The sequence below is a fragment of the Paroedura picta genome, chromosome 12 (genome assembly GCF_049243985.1).
Source record: "Paroedura picta isolate Pp20150507F chromosome 12, Ppicta_v3.0, whole genome shotgun sequence".
Lineage (NCBI taxonomy): Eukaryota > Metazoa > Chordata > Lepidosauria > Squamata > Gekkonidae > Paroedura > Paroedura picta.
In genome coordinates this window covers 18,747,767-18,770,117 of record NC_135380.1, presented here as the reverse complement: position 1 = coordinate 18,770,117, position 22,351 = coordinate 18,747,767, and the positions used below count along the sequence as shown (strand labels likewise).

Genomic DNA, 22,351 nt, shown 5'->3' with positions numbered 1-22,351 from the left:
AATTCTGACACACTGTAGTGGGCACAACCACAAAATGGCTGCCACAGGAGGCAGAGGCAGCTAGAAAATGGCTGCGGCAACTTACCTTCAGTCACACAGTGAAGATCTTTGAGTTGTGGTAGCAAGCTGCAGACAAAGCAGTATTTTTAAAAAGTCTGCACAGCCCATCAAACCTCTAATGGCTAATCTGAATCCTTGTTGGGCAACAGCCCCACCTGGCCCTGACCATTTTCTAAAGGCAGGCAGCTTCCAGGAAAGGTGTCAGTGGACACTCTGGTGTCAGAGATCCCTGTTCTAACCAGCCTTAAAGTAGGCTGGTTTCCCTTCCTTTACACTCCTTTCCTCCTCTCTAAAGGCTCTTGACAGTCTATGCCAGGGATCGCCAAAACGTGGCTCTCCAGATGTACATGGACTACAGTTCCCATGAGCCCCTGCCAGAATAACCTCCATACCCCTAGTCTATGCCTTCTGGAGCTGATTCAGAGGGCAAGAGAATTCAGGTTTGATCCAAATTCAAATCTCCACTCTGTCACGGAAGCTCCCTGGGTGACACCCTCAAACTAATCCACCTCACAGGATGGTTGTAAGGATAAAATGGAGGAGAGAATGATATAAATTGTTTTATATCCTCATTTATAAAGGTGCAGTATAAATGGCTGAAATGAATAATAATGATGCATGTTGGATTTTGCGTTCTTGTTGAACTATAGCAACCAGTTGCAATTGGGTTTGGGTTTTCTTACCCACACAGGAAAATCTATTTGTAAATGACTGTTATAGTGCAATTATCGCACGATATCCAGTGATAGAAGGCTATAGCTTGAGTGTCTGTGTGTGTTTTGTTGAATTTACAGCATCATTCTTTAAATTCAAGCTAAATCCCTGAGTACGTAGAAACTCTTCCCTTGTCTGTGGGTGGCCTCTATCTGCTGCTTTCATCAGCAGCACAGAGGTCAGCTTCTTTTTTCCCAGGTGTGATGATACTCTGAACTTCTTGAGAGCCACAGGAGAGAAATTAGACTATGAAGAATCACAGTTCCAGCATTTTCCAATGATTAATTTTCGTAAAAGTCCTTTCTAGCATCTTCCTAGAAGGGAAAAAACCCACCCAGGAACAGTTATTTACAACAGCGATCCCCTTGGGGTCCATACAAACATTTCCTGATGTCTAGTTTTTTCTTCTCCAAAACAAACAACTAACCCTGGCTTTCCTCCACCTTATAGGAGAAGGGGATATTTTAAGACATCCTCATAAGAGAATGCTTGGCTCGGAACCTTCCAACATTTTGTGATTGGCTCCAGTCCCCATTTTGTGCTCATTCTCTCTTTTCAAGTTTCCTAGAATCAAAACTGGGAACTTCTGACTGATAGTAACAGAGACACCAAAATAGGGATAAACTCTTGTAAATAAGGATGGGTGAAGAGGATACAATGGTACTCATGCAGTAAGGTATATAATGCTTCCTCTGGTGTCTTCTGCAGATCAAGGACAACATAGGCATTCATTTCCAGAGGAAATCTTTTTGTCAAAATTATGAAGAAAAATATGAGAAAATGCAAAAAGGGGGGAACTCAGCAATTAGGGGAAGTCAAGAAGATGTGACAGTGCAGCTTCCACAGGGCAGAGTTTTGGGGAAAGAGGAAGTTTAGTAGATATTTGATTAGTTCGCCCTTCAAAGTTGCCATTTCCTCCAGGGAAACATCTCTGTAGTCTGTGGATCAGCTGTAGTTCTGGGAGAGCACCAGGCCCCATCTGGAGGCTTGCGACCATAAAGCCCAGGTACCACTTCAGGTTTATTGTGAAGATATATGATTCTTGGAGCTCAGAGGGCCCTTGTAGCCAAAGTTCTGTAGTTGGCTGCTAATGCTTTTATTCAAAGGTTTTTGACCATTGGGTTTAAGAAGCAAAATAATCATCATCAACACATCTATAATACTTGCCTTAAATTGGAAAGTTAAAGGTAAAGGTAAAGGTAAAGGTATCCCCTGTACAAGCACCGAGTCATGTCTGACCCTTGGGGTGACGCCCTCTAGCGTTTTCATGGCAGACTCAATACGGGGTGGTTTGCCAGTGCCTTCCCCAGTCATTACCGTTTACCCCCCAGCAAGCTGGGTACTCATTTTACCGACCTCGGAAGGATGGAAGGCTGAGTCAACCTTGAGCCGGCTGCTGGGATTGAACTCCCAGCCTCATGGGCAAAGCTTTCAGACGGCTGCCTTACCACTCTGCGCCACAAGAGGCTCTATAACAAGAAAATTGGAAAGTTACTGCAGCCCAAATCTAGAGGGACTCCCTTGCTTTAATGGAGATAACATTCGAGCAACATGAATTTCAGGGCTGACACTCGCAATCCTTTTAGCATATGGAAATAGCTGCCCCGGGGATCCTTTGGGATGGAAAGGCGAGATCCAAATGTCTTAAGAAGAAAATAAAACGTGTTTTGTGGGTGAATGTGAAGTACTAGGGCTGCCACTTGATTTTTTTTAAAAAAACAACAAAACCTTTCTGCCACAATTGTGTGGATTTGAATTAGTTGATTTTGATTACAGGTACCATCTCAGAAGAGACACTCTTCTGAGGTTCTCTTCTAAAACAGCACCTGAAAAGCATGCATTTGTAAGTTAATCATTAAAAATAATTAACTATCTTTAAAAAAAATGCTGACTAATATGAAGGAGCCTTTTAATCAATAAAAAAATCTTAACATTATTGATAAATTGCTATAGTCCTAGTAACTCATGGCTAAGCTAGTGAATTCGGTGGGCCTTCATATGCCCTGCCTTCAGCCCTTTTCTTCAGACAGACACAATATTCAAATTAGGTATACAGTTCTGTGATTGGTGGGCATTCTGAAGCTTGTGAATTGGCCAAACCTGATATAAATAGTAGGAGTCTGGCTTCTTTCATCAGCCTTCTGCCTGCAGCAGTCAGACCGGGTACAAAAAAAGAGAACAGTGTATTCTCATGATATTGCATTCTTCATACACAAAGGACTGTTTGTTTAGTTTTCAAAACACCCAAGTCCATGGTGCAGCTCTGCAGCATGACTGTGAGAAACTCATTATCTTCTGGGGCCTTTACTTGAGAGGAACTGACTATGCTGAAATGAACTGTCAAATGGAAGCCATGAAAATTCTAGTTGTCAAGTAGATTCTCCATACAAATTCACTACTCCAGAAGAACTCTTTCAGTTAGTTTTATACATACCGGTATATCCTTCCTTTGAACCTCAATAAGCAGCATCTGTAAAGAACAGTAGTTTATGCTCACAGGAATTCCTGCACTAAAAGTAGAGTGCAGTCTTAAGAAGTCATAAAACCCTTCTTCAATGGACTAAGAAGGGTGTAGCTCCACTTAAGACTGCATTGCTAACCACTTTGGTAATGTTTATGCAGCCAATTCGATAAGGATTAAACTACGGCTGATGGTCACTGCTCCATCCCATGCTGAAAGGGAAGCTGGAATTGTCCCTTATTCTTTTTCACGGAGGGTGGAAGGAGGGAGGCTGGTGCCTCTGGAAAGGTCTTTTGCCATCTGTTCCAAGAAAATTCTGATTCTTTTGCTTGAGTCATAATTTGATTGCAAATTCGAGCTACATTTCAGAACAACCTAAAGAAGTATGTTATTTATTGAGCACTGTGAATTGTGAATTTTGGTTCTCACGTTGCTCCCACCTAGGCCACAAAATAGTCCTAGGTGAGACATTTGTGGCTTACCTATTACAGTGGTCAAGTTCTGGATCCTGTTTAGAACATTTCATGATCGTATTCTGGCAACTTTCCCAATTCTCTGTACTTCTGGTTCTTATTTCTTTTCATCTAAGATTACAGAGTTTAACAAACAAACAAGCATCATACTATACATCTAGGAAAATGCAGCTCATTTACATATCTGAAGACTGGAGCATTTACTGGATATTTTCTTTGTTGGGGAAGGGAGGCAAGCCGGTTGGAGTAGGCACTCAGGGGCACGACAGCCACTCTGAGTGGGTGTTAAGCGCTGAGTGGCACTTAAGCCATGAGACACGCTCCTCCTCCAAGGCCTTACCAGAAATATTAAGTGGAACAGATTACATTATTATTATTATTATTATTATTGTTATATTTTAGACATAATATATAGAATATTTTTCTTTTATTTTAGCCCACCCTTCCAGTGTTGCTCAGAGCAGGTAACAACATACATAAAAACATATACAAAATAGGTTAAAAGCATTAAGAATCTAAATGCCCCCTCTCCATTTATATGTCTTCCCAACTAGGGAGGATTAGAAATGGAGTAGGTCATCATCAGCTGATGGGCATGCTGGTTGCTCTGCAGCACACCTATCATCTCCCCAGCTGGAGAGGCATTGAAATGAAGCAGGCGGGGTGCCTGTCATCAACAGTTGATTGATGAACTGGCCACAGTTAAAGGAAATGGCCAGTGCACCCATCAGCTGCCGATGAAGCTCTGAAACTTTTCGGATTCAGCTGAATCGATTCGGCCAAATCTGAAAAGGGGATATTCGTGCCTTTTGAATTCGACCAAATCATTTCCAGCTGGATCTGAAAGAGTACAAGATTAATTTTTTTTGCACATGCCTACTTCCAAGTCATGACCCTGCTATTCCTTGGAGGTCTCTCATCCATTTTCTTGGCAGGGCCAACCCTACCACATTTCTGAGATATGATGAGTTACATCTCAGCAAGCATGGGCTATCCAGGTCAGGGCACATCATTAGTTACTGCCCACTGAACTATACACACAACCTCCATATTTTTGTAGCATAAGTGATAGAAGAAGAGTTGGTTCTTATATGCCGCTTTTCTCTACCCAAAGGAGTCTCAAAGCAGCTTACATTCAGCTTCCCTTTCCTCTCCCCACAACAGACACCCTGTGAGGTGGGTGAGGCTGAAAGAGCCATGATATTAACAGCTTGGTCAGAACAGCTTTATCAGTGCTGTGGCGAGCCCAAGGTCACCCAGCTGGTTGCATGTGGGGGAGCACAGAATCGAACCCGGCTTGCCAGATTAGAAGTCCACTACATGCACATGTATATAGGTCCTTGTGTAGGCCCTGGCTGTGTGCCATCTGTGCTGGGTCTGCAAGTGCAATCCAGATAACCCCTGTCCATGTGTTCATCTGAACACAGATGAAATGGTTGCACAAGGATTGTGTTGGCTGGCTAGGGGAATAAGCTCAGAATTTCTTTCAATGTGCCCTTTGTCATCAGAGGTCAAGTTGAGATAACCTCTAAGAGATACAACAGACAATAGTTTCAGAGAGGTCTTCAATAGAACAGCAAGCATCCAATGAAGCTGATGGGCAGTGGGTTCAGGATGGGCAAAAGGAAGCACTACTTTATACACTGATAAAACTGGCATTCAGTGCCAGAGGATGTAGTGATGACCACAGGAATAAACAGCTTTAAAAGGGGATTAGATTCTAGGAGGATAAGACTACCAAGGCTTCTAGCCTTGGTACTGAGGGGAAATGCCACACTGAGATGCAGCAAGCCTCTGAATCCCAGACCCAGGAGGCAAAATCAGGGGAAGGCCTCAGCCTCCATTCCTTGTTGTTGGCCATTGAGGAACTGGTTGGCCACCATGTGGATTAAATGGACCATTGGTTGGAGCCAGCAGGGCTCTGCTTTTCTTGTTGAGAATTACCAGAAACACCAACAAGATTTCCAGAGTATGTTTTTGAGAGTCCAAGCACACTTTGTTGGATACCTATCTGCTGTAGGCTGCTTTGACTCTCAAAAGCCTATATCCTTGAAATCAGGTTGGTCTTTGGGGGTGCTACTGGACTCAAATCTGACTTCAGTGATGGCATTTGAATTGCTGACAGTCCTGCTCTTCTTCCCTGAAAATCAGGTTGTAACAGTGGTCAAAATTGGTGATGTGTGGTGCTGACAGCCCTATTTGCTACCCTCAATGAGTGGTGATTGTGCAAGACAGAGTTGATGTTCCCTGCTCATCTTTCTTTTCCTTCATGTGTATCCCACACAAAGAGTCTACATCCTTTCCCTTTCCTGTGTTTTATCCTCCCCAAATCCCCGTGAGAGAGATTAGGCTGAGAAGGCATGACTGGCCAGTTGGCACCATGGTGGAGTGGGGATTTGAACCTTAGTTTCCCAGGTCCTCCTCTCAAACTCTAACCACTACCTTAAACTGGGTCTCTCTTTGACACTCAGGTTGCAACAACAGTCAAAAATGGTAATCTATAGGTTTGCAAGCTCCGGGTTTGGAAAAGTCTGGAGATTTTGAGGATGAAGTCTGGGAAGGGCAGGATTTGGAGAGGGGCTTTAGCAAAGCATAATGCCGTAGAGACCAACTTCCACAGTATCTGTTTTCTCAAGGGGAACTGACTGATCTTTGTTGGCTAGAAAGCAGCTATAGTTCCTGATCTCCAGCCACCGCCTGGGATGGCTGGACCACCCCACTGCTTGCTATCTGTGCCTGTGCGTGAACCAGCATGGTTTACAGGGATAGTCAAACTGCGGCCCTCCAGATGTCCATGGACTCCAATTCCCAGGAGCCCCTGCCAGCGAATGCTGGCAGGGGCTCCTGGGAATTGGAGTCCATGGACATCTGGAGGGCCGCAGGTTGACTACCCTTGGTTTAGAACGTATGAAACCTGCTTCAGAGGCAGCATATCCACTTTATAACTGTATATTTCAGGCACTCGGACAGTGCATGTGTCCAAAATTGTGATTTTTAGTTCAACCCTAAGCTGCAGTTAAACACCTGATTCAGTTCGCAAGGCTGCAAGAAACTCCACTTTCTATCTGACTGGCCATTGTCAATGGGCGGCTGGACTGCTGTGCATCCTCCTGTCAGGAGAAAAGGGCAGGCAGAAGAGAGAGCGAGGCAACCAGCATCCCTTCCATCCTGCCCGGCTGGCATTTCAGCTGGCCACCCTCTTCTCCTCCTTGCCAACTGCAGCCAGGGAGGCCAGCGGGAGCCCATGATTTCGCATGCAAGGCAGAGCACAGGAGCCGCCCTCTACACGGAACAAACCACTCCTTAGGCCAGCAGCCGAGCCCCTTCTGCGCCCGGGCGCGGCCGGCTCCTTTCTTCTGTCTGCGCCGCTCGTGCCGCAAAGGCATCCCTGCTCGTCCGTCCCGCAGCTGGCCCCGCCAAGACGTCGCTCAGTCTCTCTCTGTGTCTGGTTGGCAAAAAGCCACAAGAAAAGGGCGGCGGAAGAAGGGCGTGGACAGCCGCTTGGAAGCAGGCGGCAAGTTCCCTGCAAGACTGCGGTGTGTGCCCCCCCCCTTCTTCTCCTCCTCTTCTCCCTCCCACTGGACAGAGCACCAATGCAAACCTGGGCAGATCGACCCCCGAGGCTACTACAGTGCCCGGGGATGGGCAGCGAGAGACCGGGGTGGGGGGTGGGAACTGAACCCCCCCCTTTTTTTTTTTGCAGGCGTCGAGGAGGAGAAGCAGCCCCTGCAGAGCAGAGAGGCCGGGCAGCATCCATGGCCGGGAGCGGGAGGCGAACCCTCCCCGCCGAGCCTCCGCGCTTCTCGCGGCCGGCCAAGCCCCCCGAAGGCTGCGGGGCGCGCTGAGTGGCTGCTTCATTGCGCCACTTTACATGTTACCGCTCCGCTCTCCTCCCATTGCACGCCGCCGGCCTTCATTTGCATCCCACGGCGGGCTGCAGCCAATCCGGCTCGCGGGGTGGTGGCCCGCTCGGTGGAAGGCATGGGCGTGGCCGGGCGCGCATGCGCCGCCGGAGCTTCCTTGTGCCTGGGCTTTGATTGCCGTAGAGCGGATTCTCTGTGCCTCTCCCCCCCTCCCCTCCCTGTTCTCTCGCCTGAAGACTGGGCTGGGTTTGGAGCAGAGGGAAGAAAAGGCAACGCGCGGGGATTGCGTTTGAGTCCCCCGGTCCTGCTTCTTTTCTTCCCCCCTCCCGCAGCTCGTGGTCTTTGCAGGCGCTTTCTTCTCTTGGCCTCTTGCAAAAAAAATAAATTAATTAATCCAATCCGCTTCCCCCTTTAGCCGTTTTTTTAAAAAAAGGTTTGAACCCCGCAGTTAGTGTTTTTTTGGAAAAGAGAAAGCCAGGCGCCGTTTTACATTTTTGTTGTCGTTGCAAAGCGCCGGATCCAGGCAGCCGTTTTTTTTTTGGGTGGCGTGGGAGTCTTTTCCCGAGCGAGATGTCTTATCAGGGGAAGAAAAATATCCCACGCATCACGGTGAGTCCCGAAGGCGGCTGGCGGGTAATGCAGGAGGGGGTGGCGTCGCGGGTGCGGATCAAGCCCTTTGTGTGCAAAGTGGGGGCGGCGGCGACCGGCGGGGGGGGGGGGACGACGACTGTGCGAGTTCCAGCGATCGGCAGCCCGGATCGCGCCAATGTTGCTTTGGATAAACCCGCGAAGGGCGGAAGGGGGGAGACGGGAGGGGAAAGTGGCCGCGTTGTTGCGAGAGGCGGAACAATGGTCGCTTTGAAGTTGCCCTCGCGGCGGCACCCCCGGAGTCTCCCGCTTCGCTCCGGCCGCGGAGGCGCTTTGCTCGCCGCCCCGGATCTTGGCCGATTGAAGGGACGCGGCCGGCGGCATCGGACGGGGCTTGGATGCCCGGGATCGGCTCTGTCCAAGCACCCCGATGCTGGCTTTGCAGCCCGTTCTGATGCGGGGAGAGAAACCGGGTGGGTGGCTGGGTGGGTGCGGGATCTGTGCCGGGGAGATGAGGATGGAGGGCAGGAAGGAAGGATGGTGCACCGGAGCACGCGCGCAAAACGCAGTCCGGGGTTGCGCGGAAAGTGGCTCGGCGTGTGGGGAGCATCGCCCACCGCGGCTGCCCCATCCCTCCCTTCTCCTCTGCCTCGACGGGTGTGTGAAGTGGAAGGGGTGGGGGAGGGGGCTGTTGGATCCCCCCACCCCTTTCTTAGTGTGATGGCGGCTTTCTTTCCCACCCCCTTTACTCATACAAAGAAAGCTTTGCGAGTGGGGCTGCATGCAAGCGACAAGGCTGGGTGTGTGTGTATGTGTGTGTGAGTTTTTTTCCTCCAGGAGGTAATGGCGCAGCTCAGGCGAGAGGAGCAGATGGGGGCTCCTCCATCTTCCATCTCCTTCCCCTGGCCAGGAAAAAAAAAGATGTTGGGGAAAGAAGGACAGAAATGATCCTTTATTGGTATAGGAGTGCCGGGCTTCACGCCCCCGCCCTTTCTCCCAGCCCTGTTGAGACAAAACAGCATTTATTTCTCTCGCCATCCAGCATTTCCCCCTCTCTGTCCCTGCAGGGAATCCTAAGGGAAGAGAAAGGGAACAGTTACATAAAGTCTCACATTCATTATTGAGGGACTGGACTGTCATGGAAACATCCTCCCATGCAGGGTTGCCCTATTTCCCAGCACCTTGGAGCTGACATTGTGCATCTTCGTAGGAAACGTGGCTTGTTATAGTAACGTTATTTGCCATTAAGCATCCTCACTTTCATTTCCTTTACATATCTGACAGCGAGACACGCCCAGGGCACATCTGTCATTGTGGGTCTCTTGTGGAGGATTCAAAGAGTGCTGCTTCTTTTGAATAGATTTTTTTTTTGTTTTGAGAAGCAGCTGAAATGGCTAAGCAGAGAGAGCAATCTGGATTCAGTCTGGCTAATTGCACAGATTGGTGTAATTTGTAGAATAAAACAGGAGTCTGTTGGCAGCTTCAAGATGAATATGAATTTAGCTTTTAAGATGCTACTGGATTCCTGTTTTATTTTGCTGCTACAGGGTCTAGGATGTCGAATCTCTGGAAATTAGGTTTTTTTTCTCTGCAGTTCCAGATCGGGGGACATTAAAAGATAGCAAATGTTTGTGCAAGGTTGGTCTCTAGTTGGCTGACAGTGATGCAGGCCTTCAGTCATATGATGTGTGGCGTATTAATTTGTCCTCTCCCACCCCCAGTGACTACTGCATATATAGATTCGACTGTAGTAACATTGTAAGACAAAAGGGGAGGAGTGGATGAAAATGTTATTGGGGTTGGTTTTGGTGTGTATGTGAGAAAAATGCTACAAGGTTACAACAATAGAAAGAAGAAAGCATGTGATTCAACACATATGCTAATCGACCAGCAGGCGCATTTCTCAGTCTCACCAACAACAGAATTGGGGAATTGTAAAGGCAGCATGGAGGCTGAAGTCTTGTTCAGCAACCTTCACCCTTTCTAGACGTACTGCCTCTAACCCTAATTTGCAGTATGTGGGTGTGCTTATAATTATGTATACCTATTTCCCGTTGACATTATTTTGTCTAGATCAGTCTCCCTTTTTGTTTTACTTATCCCTTTTCCTGGCTCTCTCTTGGCTGCGTTCCAAAATATTAGACTGGCGCTGCAGATGCAACCTGCTTTTTCAAAAGTCATCATTTAGTTGCAGGTTACAACCTAGCAGCTGAAGAAGACCAGTGATCTAGACCTGAAATGTGGCAAGTTTCACAGTGCCAGTATCAATTAGAAGAGCAATTCTAAACAGAGACACATCCTTCTAATCCTATGGACTTGAATGGATTTGGGAGAATGTAACTCTGTTTAGGATTGTACTGTATCCCTCATAATCCTGATTAGTAGCATGTATCCAGGACACTGCAGAAGTGCCAGAGTTCAGAGGTGTCTGTAGAATAAGTCAGTTCAAGGGGACTTTACTTCTGCAGAAGTGTGCTGGAGATTGCAGCTTAAATAAAGCACGTCTAGACAGCTCAGCAGTGTGAGCTGTAGCTTACTCTGTGCATTTTAATTCTGAGTTGTCCTAAATAAGTCTCAGATATGAGACTACATATCCAGACACAACTTTTAGATTTTAGGAAAACAATTCTGTCATCCGCTGATGGCTATATGGCCTGCCAAACAGGGTGGTTGTAATACCTTTTGTAGAGGGCATTCCATTTGGCTCTTAAGCATTGTGCTGTTACTTACTAAGTAAATTAATACTGTGGACCTGATCCTTTAGATTTTTAGATCTCTCTCTACTCTGGTTTAGGGACTAAGAGAAGGAACTGTGATCCAAATGGTCTCTTGTTCAACTCTCACTTTTGCTATAATCTTGCAAAACAGCCTTAGGCCAGCTTTGCAGGGTTTGTTGCAAAAACCATAAAATAAAGCAATGGACGCCATTTGGAATAGGGGTAGTCAACCTGTGGTCCTCCAGATGTTCATGGACTACAATTGTGTACATTACTACAATTACTACAATGGACAACAATTGTGTACATGGACTACATCTGTGGTCCTCCAGATGTTCATGGACTACATCTGGAGGACCACAGGTTGACTACCCCTGATTTGGAATATAGGCAGCACTATGTAAATGAGAAGTATTTATTGTGTGATATTGATATCCTAGTAATCACTCCCATATAGCTGTGGAAACATTTCAGTGTCCCTCCTATTTGGGTGGGCACTGTTCTTGGGCACCTTGAATAGGAAATCAGCATCCCATTTGAAGACTGGATATTCAGTCCACGGTGAAGGTCTGTGAATGAGTTGTGAGTTCACTTGATTTTAAGAGCATAGAGCCATCATTACTTTAGTCATTAGTACTTTACACAGTGGCCTGGCATTTGTGGAGGGGCTGTGGCTCAGTGATAAGAGCGTTGGCCTTGCATGCAGAAGGTTCCAAGTTCAATCCCGAGGATTCCAGTTAAAAGAAGCAGATAGCAGATGTTGACTCTGGAGACCTGGCGGAGCTTCGGTCCATCAGAGTAGAATACTTTGGCAAATAGTCTGAGTCTTTATAAGGCTGCCAGAGAAAAAGGTGGTATTGGGTCCTTTTCTTCTTCTTCCTGTTAGTTCTGCTGTATTCTTGAATCTTCTTAATGATGACTACTATGATGCCTTTACACTGTGTCCAAATATACACAGCGTGCCCTTGTTATTGATGTGCCATCAAACTCTTCCTCCCCTGGTCTAGCAATTTATATTGTTGAGAAGCTCTTAGCATGAGTTCTTCACTTGCAAGCCTTACGAAATTCTGATGTGCATGGATCTGTAGTTTAAGGCCATAACAGATGTAATAATTGCTGACCATTTTACCAGCTGGTTTTCCTGAGAAGTAAGGGAGTATCCTGGCTACCACATGTGACTATCTTTAAAGGCAGTCTCGTGCGTGAGGCTTAAAATGGCTCTGAGGTTTGACTTGTGAAGGTAAAACCTGTGTTATCCAGAAAGCTTATTTGCATTACAAATGCATCTCTTTTGTATTTTCTTATTAACAACAAATTTAAACACAGGAGGAGGGAGACTGGGAGGTCCTTCAAGACTTAAATATGACTAAAGGTCAATACTAACCAAAAAGGATATTATAGTAAAACTCTAGAGTGCTATGCATAAATTCAAGCCAGCCACTCCTTGCCACAGAGGCCACTCAATGAATAGGGTGTGCAATTGAATCTTTTCTGCATTGTTGGGTTCCATGCTACCATTGTTGGTCACTACCTATCAAAATCCAAAATCCAAATAAATAAAAATTAACAGCCAGTGTAGTATAATGGTTAAACTTTGAAGCATTGATGTAAGAAAATCTGGGTGTATTGGGGCTTTCTTGTTACTTGAAAGTTTTAAATTTTGGATTGTAAGCAGCCTTGGATCATAGGGAATGACAAGAGCTTAAAATGTTTTAAATGAATCAAATTTAGCTAGGATGCTCCATGGGTGCCCTTGGGTGAGTCTAGAAGGGCTTTTAAGAGATCGGATGGGGGAAGGGAGAGGCCTGAGCTCTGTGAGAAAGGCTGGGGTAAAAATAGGCCTCAAAATCTGGTCTCATTGGGACCAAATTGTAGCCCCTGTATTATTTGAATGTCAAGGCCCAGTTTTGCATTACAGATATGAGGGATTCAGGAATTATTTTCCTACACTATCCTATGGATAGGCGCAGATGGTTATATCTACATTTCCTCCCTCACAATTTCTCATGAGGTCAACCAAAATAATCTCGAGTGCACTGCATCAACCAAGGCCTGAGGCTTCTTTAAGGCATTTAATCCATGTCTAGAGTTGACAGGTCCCCCCTGGTCATCAGCAAGTCATTGGGGGCGAGTGCGGGGAGGGCTGCCAGATCCAGGTTGGGGAACTCCTGGAGATATGGGGATGGAGCCTGGAGAGGACAGGGACCTCAGTGGGGAACAATGCTACACAGTCTACCTTCCAAAGCATCCATTTTGTCCAGGGGAGCTGAACACTGTAGTCTGGAGATGAACTGTAAAACTGGGGGATCCCCAGGTCCCACCTGGAGGCTGGCATCCTTATCCAGGCCTCACTGAGGTAGTAGACCTATCTTCGGGCCTTACCATTTCCGGCTGTGTGATGACTTGTTTGACTAAATGTCTTTTCTGGGGAAAAAACGAACAAACCCACGTACCAAAACCCCCTTTCATGTAAATGTAACATGTCAGAGAAAATAATTGTAGACTGTTATTCTCCCTGACATATTAAATTTTGCTCATAGAGGGGTGCGGACCAGAGTAGTATTCATTCATTGAGTCCTTGTGTGAAGCACATTTTGTGTCTTGGTGGGAACCAGGCCTCAGTTCTCAAGGCAAACAGGACTGAGAATTTGAGAAGCATGAGTACTGGAAGAACTTGGATGTGGACTGCATCATGTGGATGAGTGAAAGATTAGAGCCCTTTGATTGTGTGGTTGAGGTGTATAATAGGGGAAGGCTTTTCCAAAGCCTATATTGCTGCTGAGCTTGGCTGAGAGCTTAGTGTCCTCTACTTGTGTCTCAGTCATAAAAATCAGCCAGTGGGTACAGCTGAGGTTCCTGAGCTTTCAAGGGTTATTTGGTTTGGTAGTAGGCCCTGTGCTGCTAAAACAACTAGTTGCTAGCCAGGGACTTACATTCTAGCGACAAGGCAAGGATTTGAGGTCGGGGAAGGGGCCTGAGGGCTTGGCACCAATCTTTAGGAATAAAATATAGCTGAATTTTAAAATATATTTCTAGGCCAGTCTTTTTCAACCTATTGACCACGGAGATACTGCTGAAATATTTTTCAGGCTTCGAAGTACCAGGAATTGACATCAGTTGGTCATGCCTCGCTGCCACACTTCCCAGAAGTGAGAGGAGCCTTGGCCAGCAAAGTTTAAATGGACAAGGTCCTCCCCTTCTCACCCCCTCTAGGCCCATCATTGGCCACTTCAGGAGTGGGCGGGTCAACCTGCCCAAATAAGAGTAGAATTTTCAATTTATTTTTAAAACCCCTTTTCTCTTCACTCACAGCCGGAAATGGCAGGCACAGGGTGGGAGGGCTCTCCCTAGCTGCCATTTTGTAACCACCCACACTGCTGGACCATTGAGGGGCCTTCGCGTTACCATGGTTGGGAAACTCAGCTGTAGGCTGAAGGTTGTGTACCCTGAGATTTCCATTCAAAAGTCCTTCTCCTTCTCCTTCTCCTTCTCCTTCTCCTTCTCCTTCTCCTTCTCCTTCTCCTTCTCATTATTATTATTATTATTATTATTATTATTATTATTATTATTATTATTATTATTATTATTATTATTATTATTATACCATGCTATAGCAAACAGCCTTAGGAATGTGGGCTTTAGTTTATTTTGGACAGATGTGGTTCCTGGGGGGGAATGTTCATCTCTCTTCTATATGATTCTGCAAGAGCCAATGGGATGCAGTGGATAGAGTGGTGGGCCTGAAAGACCTAGCTTCAGATCCTGAAGACTACTGAGGGTTCCTGGGCCAGTTGCTTTCTCTCAGCATAGCTTACCTCACAGAGTGGGTGGGTGTTGGATACATTCTACTGCTGGAGCATTGGTCTAGCTCAGGGGTAGTCAAACTGCAGCCCTCCAGATGTCCATGGACTACAATTCCCATGAGCCCCTGCCAGCATTTGCTGGCAGAGGCTCATGGGAATTGTAGTCCATGGACATCTGGAAGGCCGCAGTTTGACTACCCCTGGCTCTAGCTAGCCTAGTGTTGTCTGCTCTGACTAGTGGTGAGTCTCCTCAGGCCAAAGAAGAGAAAGGTCTTCCTCCACATTTGTCAGCTGGGACTGAAATTGGGACCTTTTGCATCCAAAACACATGCTTGGCCACAAAACCATTACCCTGCTCTAGAACTGGACCCCCCTCTCCCTTTCTGAAATGCCTGTTTATAGCAACCTGGAAAATGTTTTATTATGCCTGTCTGTTTTGGGTCTGGTCAGTGTCTGGGTGGGAGACCTCCTAGTGTTCCAGGACTGAAGTCAAGAGGAATCTAAATGCAATGAATAAATATGCACTTTCCCCATAATGCAACCGTTTACAGTAGACACAAAGGAAACATTTTCCTTTAGCCATTCCTGCTCAAGTATTGTTACAAAGGCAGTTTGGCGGCTGCTTTCCTGTGGAAATGCCCATTTCTCCTCCTGCTTAAATAACATGTTCCTCTGTGTGAAATGTAATAGTCTAAATTTTGGGGCTTCAGCTTAACAAGGGAATGTGGGTTTTTTTTCTTCTTGGAATACCCATAAAATAGGTGGAGAAAACACCCACCAAATTGGAACTGTACTAAAATTGGACAGAAAGGGCTTGTTTGTGTGGCGAATCCCATGGCAACAGACTTCTGGTCAGTTCCCCTGACTGCAGATGCCTCTAAAGATGCCAAGTGGTGACTTTAACCTTCTGTGGGTGTCTTTTAGGAAGTTAGGCCCACAGTGGAGTTTAAAAATAATTCTTCATGGAAAATCATTAGCCTGCTTCACTGACAACGGCGCTTGCAGCTTTTCAGCAGCTTTTTCTTTGAACGCTTTTCCTTTTAATTGGTGACAGATATAGGTTGTTAAAAAAACCAGATCAACAAATGAGGGAAAATAAAAAAAACTACTTTATTTCTGCTTTCTTGACAGTTAATATGATGAAAGGCATCTGACTGCCGTTCTGAAGCACCATTTCATCTTCCCAGTTGAAAGGACCGTGCTTGACTTGTTTATGTGGAACACCCTTTGAATAATTCAGAGATTTTTTTTTTTTCACCCTTCCTCCCACCTCCTCTTTTTATCTGGCACTGCACACTGTCAGCTTCCTCGCACCATAACTATGTATTGTGTGATGTTCTCTTTGTTTCAGAGTGATCGCCTTTTGATCAAGGGTGGTAAAATAGTTAACGATGACCAGTCTTTCTACGCAGACATTTACATGGAAGATGGGTTGATAAAGTAAGTACCCAGTGGCCTTCGTTTTTATAGGAGGTGGATTTTTTTAAATAATCTGTTGCGCTGCAAAAGAGATTTCAGCTCGCATATCAAGGGACAGGAAAAAAGCACAACCTGATATCCAGAGCTTATGATTGTGAGCAATGGAAAAGTGTGAAAGACCGACAGTGTTGGGGGCTATAAATCCGTTCACACTGATAAATTCCATTGAATTTAGTGGAGCAGAATAAACCTACATATAATCATGCTGTAAATGTTGACGAATGTATTTAAAGTTTCTGTACAGAATTGTTTGTTTATTATTTATTAATTGGACTTATTGCTCACCACTCCCGGTAAACAGGCTCGTGGCAAGTTTCAAAAACAACTTCCAATACAACCCCCCCCTCCCCCGATAAAAGCCCCATTAAAACACAGTTAAAAACACTATAATATAATGGCAACCCCAACCTATGGCGGGTCACCCACCTAGAGGGTGATGGTGAGGCAATAACTGGTCGCCACTAAAGATGACAAAAAATTGGTAGCGAGTGTCTTCCTCATTACTAGGTCCTTCTTGACTGCTCAGTGAGGCCTCACCTAAAGTTTCTTGAATACAGTCATAATACTTGTTCTACTGTTAGTTTTCTTTCCACAGAATAGTGAATGATAAGGAATGAAGCAGTGGGTTCCTTTTCCTGATGGTTTCTCTTGCACACTTGGCTATGTGTTGTTTGTAGAGTATCCCTAGTTGGGATGGCCAGCATCGCAATCCGCCACTAGGTATGATAAGATGGTACTCCCATCTTCACATTTAAAGAGGCGGTACCATAACCAATGGGAATACCAGAAGACCAATAAGTACTTTGAGTGAGGATCTTGATCAAAGTACATTCCTGGAGAACTGCTGGCAGAAATTCTTGAGGTTTGGCTACTAATTGGATATTTTCCAGTACTTGGGAAAACCCCACCAGTGGCTAGCCTTGCAGGGTTCGCCCCCCTACCCTGTTTCAAACAGAGGGCTTGAGAAGGGAGGTGATCGGATGCTGAGAAAAAGTGCTCTGCTGCAGAACTGGATCCCCACTGCCAGCTGGACAGTGTGGCTTGATTCAGTTCCTTTTTCACTCTCCCACTTCCTGGCCAAGCAGTCCGTCCCTGTTCCTCCGCCTCTTCCCTCTGAGCAGCAGCTCAGCTCTGTCCTCCTTGTTTATTTGCCATGGAGAAGAGTGGTATTTGCTGGAGAGGCATGTGATGACCTGATGTTGCATTTGATCCCATCAGTGAGAAAACGTGCTTGGTCTCTACCCCTTCTCCTTTGTTGTATTCCTCCCTGGGAAGCGGCATCCCTGCCTCCACCCCTTCGTAGCTGCAGTGTGTGTGAAAAACTGGATTAGGGGCATGACAGTAAAGCCAGCTGGAACTCTGAAGTGGTGGGTGGGATATCCACTTAAGTCCCCAGAGACTTGTGTCTCCCCCCCCCCCAACACACACAAACACACTTTTTTGCTGTTTCCTTTCACAGACTTCTTTCTACCTAAAAAGAGTCCATTTTGGAGTCTCCCCACTGCAGCAATTAATGACAAAAGTTGTTGATAAGCACGTTTATATTCCCCACCCTGCTTCAGTCTTCTGCCAAGAAAAGACTTTCATTGTCCTGATTTAATCTGTGCCCCCACCTGTGAATGAACTGGGTGCCTGTCCGTGTCAGTCTGCAATTTCTGCAATACAACCATTACATTCCTCTGTTACCTTTTGGGGGCAGGGAGGGGAATGGAGGAGTTTAAATTGTTCTCAGACATTACAAGCTGATTGGACATGGGTGCCCCATTTAAACCTTACAGTTGTTGGGCAGGCCCACCACTCTATTCTGCTTGAATGTCTGGCAACCATTTCAAAAACTGATTTCACTCTCTCCTGCTTTGAAGCAGTGGGAAGCGAAACCGCTTGTTGACATGACTGGCAGCCATTTCAGCCTACTATCTGGGTTCTTTGGTTAAAGCCGTCCATTTTGCTTCCCCCTGCTTGGAAGGGGAGGGGGCAGCAAAACAGATGGTTTAACAGCTGACAGGCAGACTGGACCAGAATCGACCCAGAGAAAAATTTTCAGTGAAAGCTCCTCCCACAAACCCTGATTTGCGAACCAAGAATTGGGCCTAATTCATCACAAATTTCGGCTTGTCGATTGGTCTGTGCCCATCCCTACTAGCGATCACAGGGACAGAGCCTATATGCATACTTTTCATGCATAGACATGCATAGTCTCATTGCATATAGATGGGGAGTAAGCCCTGTCACTTGTTCCTGCTGCCCCACATATGGGTGGTTTGTAAGAGGGCTGTGGAGATGGCTCCTTGAAACACAAACTAATGGAGCTGCATGGCCTGGATGCTAATTGACATGAGTTGGTAGGAAATAAAGGTAAAGGTATCCCCTGTGCAAGCACCGAGTCATGTCTGACCCTTGGGGTGACGCCCTCCAGCGTTTTCATGGCAGACTCAATACGGGGTGGTTTGCCATTTCCTTCCCCAGTCATTACCGTTTACCCCCCAGCAAGCTGGGTACTCATTTTACCAACCTCGGAACGATGGGAGGCTGAGTCAACCTTGAGCCGGCTGCTGGGATCGAACCCCCAGCCTCATGGGCAGAGCTTTCAGACTGCATGTCTGCTGCCTTACCACTCTGCGCCACAAGAGGCTCCTTGGTAGGAAATAGCCCCTAATTATTCTGTGCCTCTTCTGTACTGGTGGAGAGTGCTGACAACCCCCCCCCCCCCACACACACATACAGTTTTCAAGGCAAGGAGCGTTCAGAGGAGGTTGCTGTTGCCTTCTTCAGACTTCTCGAGCATGTTGAACTCTGGCCTCTTTCAAATTCTTTGAGCATGTTAAAAAAAATTCTGCTAGTAACATGTGTCCTTGGGTGCTGTTGCCCTACAGCTGGTGTGACCAACTCTTAATGAAGCCCTTACATTCTAAGCTCGAGACTGTGACCCCACACCAAGTCTAGTTGAAGTCTGTTAGACAAGTCCACCCCGTCCAAACTGCACAGGGGTTTGGAGTCCGTCCCTTTCCGTACAGTCTGTCATATTAAAACATATTCCAGATTTCTTAGGACTAAAATTTTTCAGGGAGGGGAAAAGAACAGTCGAAACTTCCACCTGGATCGGTGCCTGGCTTGGCTACACGTTCATCACATCTGTTCTGTAACTCAAAATTCAAAGTAGAGCAGTCAGCAGCAGGCTTGTAATTGATTGTAATGTGCTATGGACAGCTTCCATGTTTTAACCGTGTCTTAAAATACGAGCTAACTTTGGTCCTCAGCTGGGACTTGGCAGCAAACACACGCATCAGTTTTGCACATGTGTAATGTACGGTTCCATGTGGAACAGATCTAACCTCTAATGTTCTCAAAGCCATTTAGAGGCAATTTCAGAACAACACACAGCTCTGAATCTTGCCTTGGAAGAAATTGTGGCCACATACGTTTTTGGTTCTTATAATCAATTTCTTATTATGCTGCTCCAGTCCCAGATGATTCCACTGTAGTATGTCAGGCCATTGTTCAGTGAACAAATGGATTCAGCCAGCTTGATGTAGGGGTTGGGAGACAGCTTGGTATAGTGGTTAGGAGTGCCAATTTCTAATCTGGCGAGCCATTTGATTCCCCTCTCCTTCACATGCAGCCAGCTGGGTGACCTTGGGCTCCCCACAGCAATGATAAAGCTGTTCTGATTTAACAGTAATATCAGGGCTCTCTCAGCTGCATCTACCTCACAGAGAGGACAGGAAAGTCTATTGTAAGCTGCTTTGAGACTCCTTTGGGTAGAGAAAAGCGGCATATAACAACCAACTCTTCTTCTTGAGTTAATGATGTCTTCAGTTCAGTAATTTGGGCTGCAGAGTCTAGTTCTGTGGTGTTGTACCAGAGACATAAGGCAAATGATATGTTTAGAAACAATAGACTCTTCAGTTGTAAATTGCCTCAAGTGGGATTCTGGAGAAGTGACACAGACATCTCCTAAATTAGGATTTTTTTTTTTTGGCGAATGTCTTTTTTTTAACCTAAATGTCTGGTGACTTCTCCTACACCGCTAGAGCAGTAGTGCTGGCAGTGTTTTTGTTGTTTGGACTGGGTTTGGTCTTGGTTTCCAAGCAAAATGTCTGGTGTGCCACTTTTGGCTGATATGCTGGGGGTTGCCTACTCCCGCCTAGGATTTTGTAACCTTGCATTATATTGTAATTTTCCATGGTTTCTAGCCAGTCAAACACATCTCAGCTTTGTGTTTATGTAGTCATGGATGCGAGCATGGCCATGCCTCCATGGGAGTATGGTTGCTCTCATGATGAGCATAACAGTTAGTGAGACAGAGGTGGAAAAGCATCAATTACATGCCACTGTTCTGTCCTTTGCACAGCCATGAAATTATGGACTGTTTCAATTGTAGCACATGACCCCATGGCCAGCCATATAGCTGGACTGTTCTAGAAATATGGTGGAAGAAGTGACTACGTCTTATGAGTGTGGAAGATGCATTCTTGGATGTGTCTTTTGACTCTGTGCACGATGACATTTGCATCTGCTTGAAATTTCTTACTCAGACAAATTGGAGAGAACCTCATTGTGCCCGGAGGAGTGAAAACTATCGAAGCTCATGGAAGGATGGTGATCCCTGGAGGCATTGATGTCCACACTCGCTTCCAGATGCCTGACCAAGGGATGACCTCTGCAGATGACTTCTTCCAAGGAACGAAAGCCGCTGTGGCTGGAGGCACCACCATGATCAGTAAGGCTTTATCTATCCAATCTAAAAAAATGCATAGGTTTGTAAGCAGGGAGCACAATGGCTTCTAGAGGGAGCACAATGGTACAAGAAAAGAAGGGCTCTTTAATGTACCCTCCATGCCCTTTCCCCCCCAAAATCCCCACACGGTATTTTTTTGTCTCAGAGGGGTAATAACAACTTGCAGGTGACAATATTTTTTGGGGGGGAGGGATGGGGCATGTGTGGGTGTCTGTGGTGGATGGGAATAAAAACAGTAGAACTCTTTAAAATCTCACTGTCTTTTACGAATATTTCAGGAGGAATGCCAGTGAATTTTATTTTTTGTTTACTGGAAAACTGGGGAGGGATTTGAGTTCAGAGGAGACATCTGAGGAGCAAGGAGGGGAATGGAGGGGGGGAAGATGAAACTGTACAGATGTCTGTTCCTCCTGTGTTGATGACCCATAGGAGGCTTCCTTTGTTTCCAGACCCATTGAAAGATGCTAACAAACCTCTACCCCAGGGGTAGTCAACCTGTAGTCCTCCAGATGTTCATGGACCAAAATTCCCATGAGCCCCTGCCAGCAAATTTCTAGCAGGGGCTCATGGGAATTGTAGTCCATGGACATCTGGAGGACCATAGGTTGACTACCCTTGCTCTGCCCTACCTGCAAGGAGCTATCTTAAGGGTTTTGTGCCAGAAGGTGGGGGAGAAATATTGTAAGCAATAAACCTGATTTTGATTTACTTCCAAGCAAGCTTATTTGGAATTGCAGTCTTGCCTTCCTTAAAGCTGAAAGCTTTAAACATATTTTGAAATGAAAGCTATTTTCTTTTCTTTTAGAAAAGCCAGTTTCTTGCTCTGAAGACTTTACATAGTGACAAACCTTCCTGGGCTTTGGAGCCTTGGCTGGAAAGTGCATGGATGGGGTGGAGTGAAGCAGGGTAGACCTTGCCTTCAGCTGCTGTTGCCACTTGTTTCTTAAGAACTTGAACATTCAAGCTATAGATCCATTCTTTTCATTGGGTCCTGCATCCTCAAGTGAAATAGTCGGTTGACTTTCTGTGTGTAGAATTGCACAGCCCTCGCCTCTATTAGGCTGTGGAGCAGTTAAAATTACTGCAAATCATAGGTCTTTCTAGTCTAGCCACTGGGGAGTTGGCTGCCTTTGGGGCTTGACTGTAAGCCCAATGCCATAGTGAATAAATACCAGGAATCTTCATTTTTAAAAATACCTTTGTGGTCCTATAAAGTGGAGAGAGAATAACGAAACTTCCGGTGTGGAAATGGGACCCGAATATATTGTGAGAGGGCCCAAATGAGAGAAGACGAATGAGGAGAAAATAGATTGCGTTCATATCTTTGGGGAAAAGTTTCATTTAGCAGATAGTTAAATGGACATTATTCATGTGGACGCCTGGAAATGGAGCTACATAGTCAGTCAGTCAGTCAGTCAGTCAGTCAGTCAGTCAGTCAGTCAGTCAGTCAGTCAA

At 46.0% G+C, this 22,351-nt stretch overlaps 1 protein-coding gene across 4 annotated transcripts in view; it reads left to right on the top strand.

The window, feature by feature from the left end:
* The window catches only part of DPYSL2 (dihydropyrimidinase like 2), a 75,060-nt gene that overhangs the window by 8,019 nt on the left and 44,690 nt on the right, over positions 1 to 22,351 (top strand). For 2 of the 4 annotated variants that reach the window (XM_077306769.1, XM_077306771.1), the window contains exons 2-3: positions 16,031 to 16,119; positions 20,694 to 20,878. In XM_077306769.1, the coding sequence (XP_077162884.1) occupies positions 16,031 to 16,119; positions 20,694 to 20,878 (274 nt within the window). Of the gene's footprint in view, positions 1 to 7,757; positions 8,181 to 16,030; positions 16,120 to 20,693; positions 20,879 to 22,351 lie in introns of those variants that run through there. The other 2 variants (XM_077306772.1, XM_077306773.1) reach the window with 2 other exon arrangements.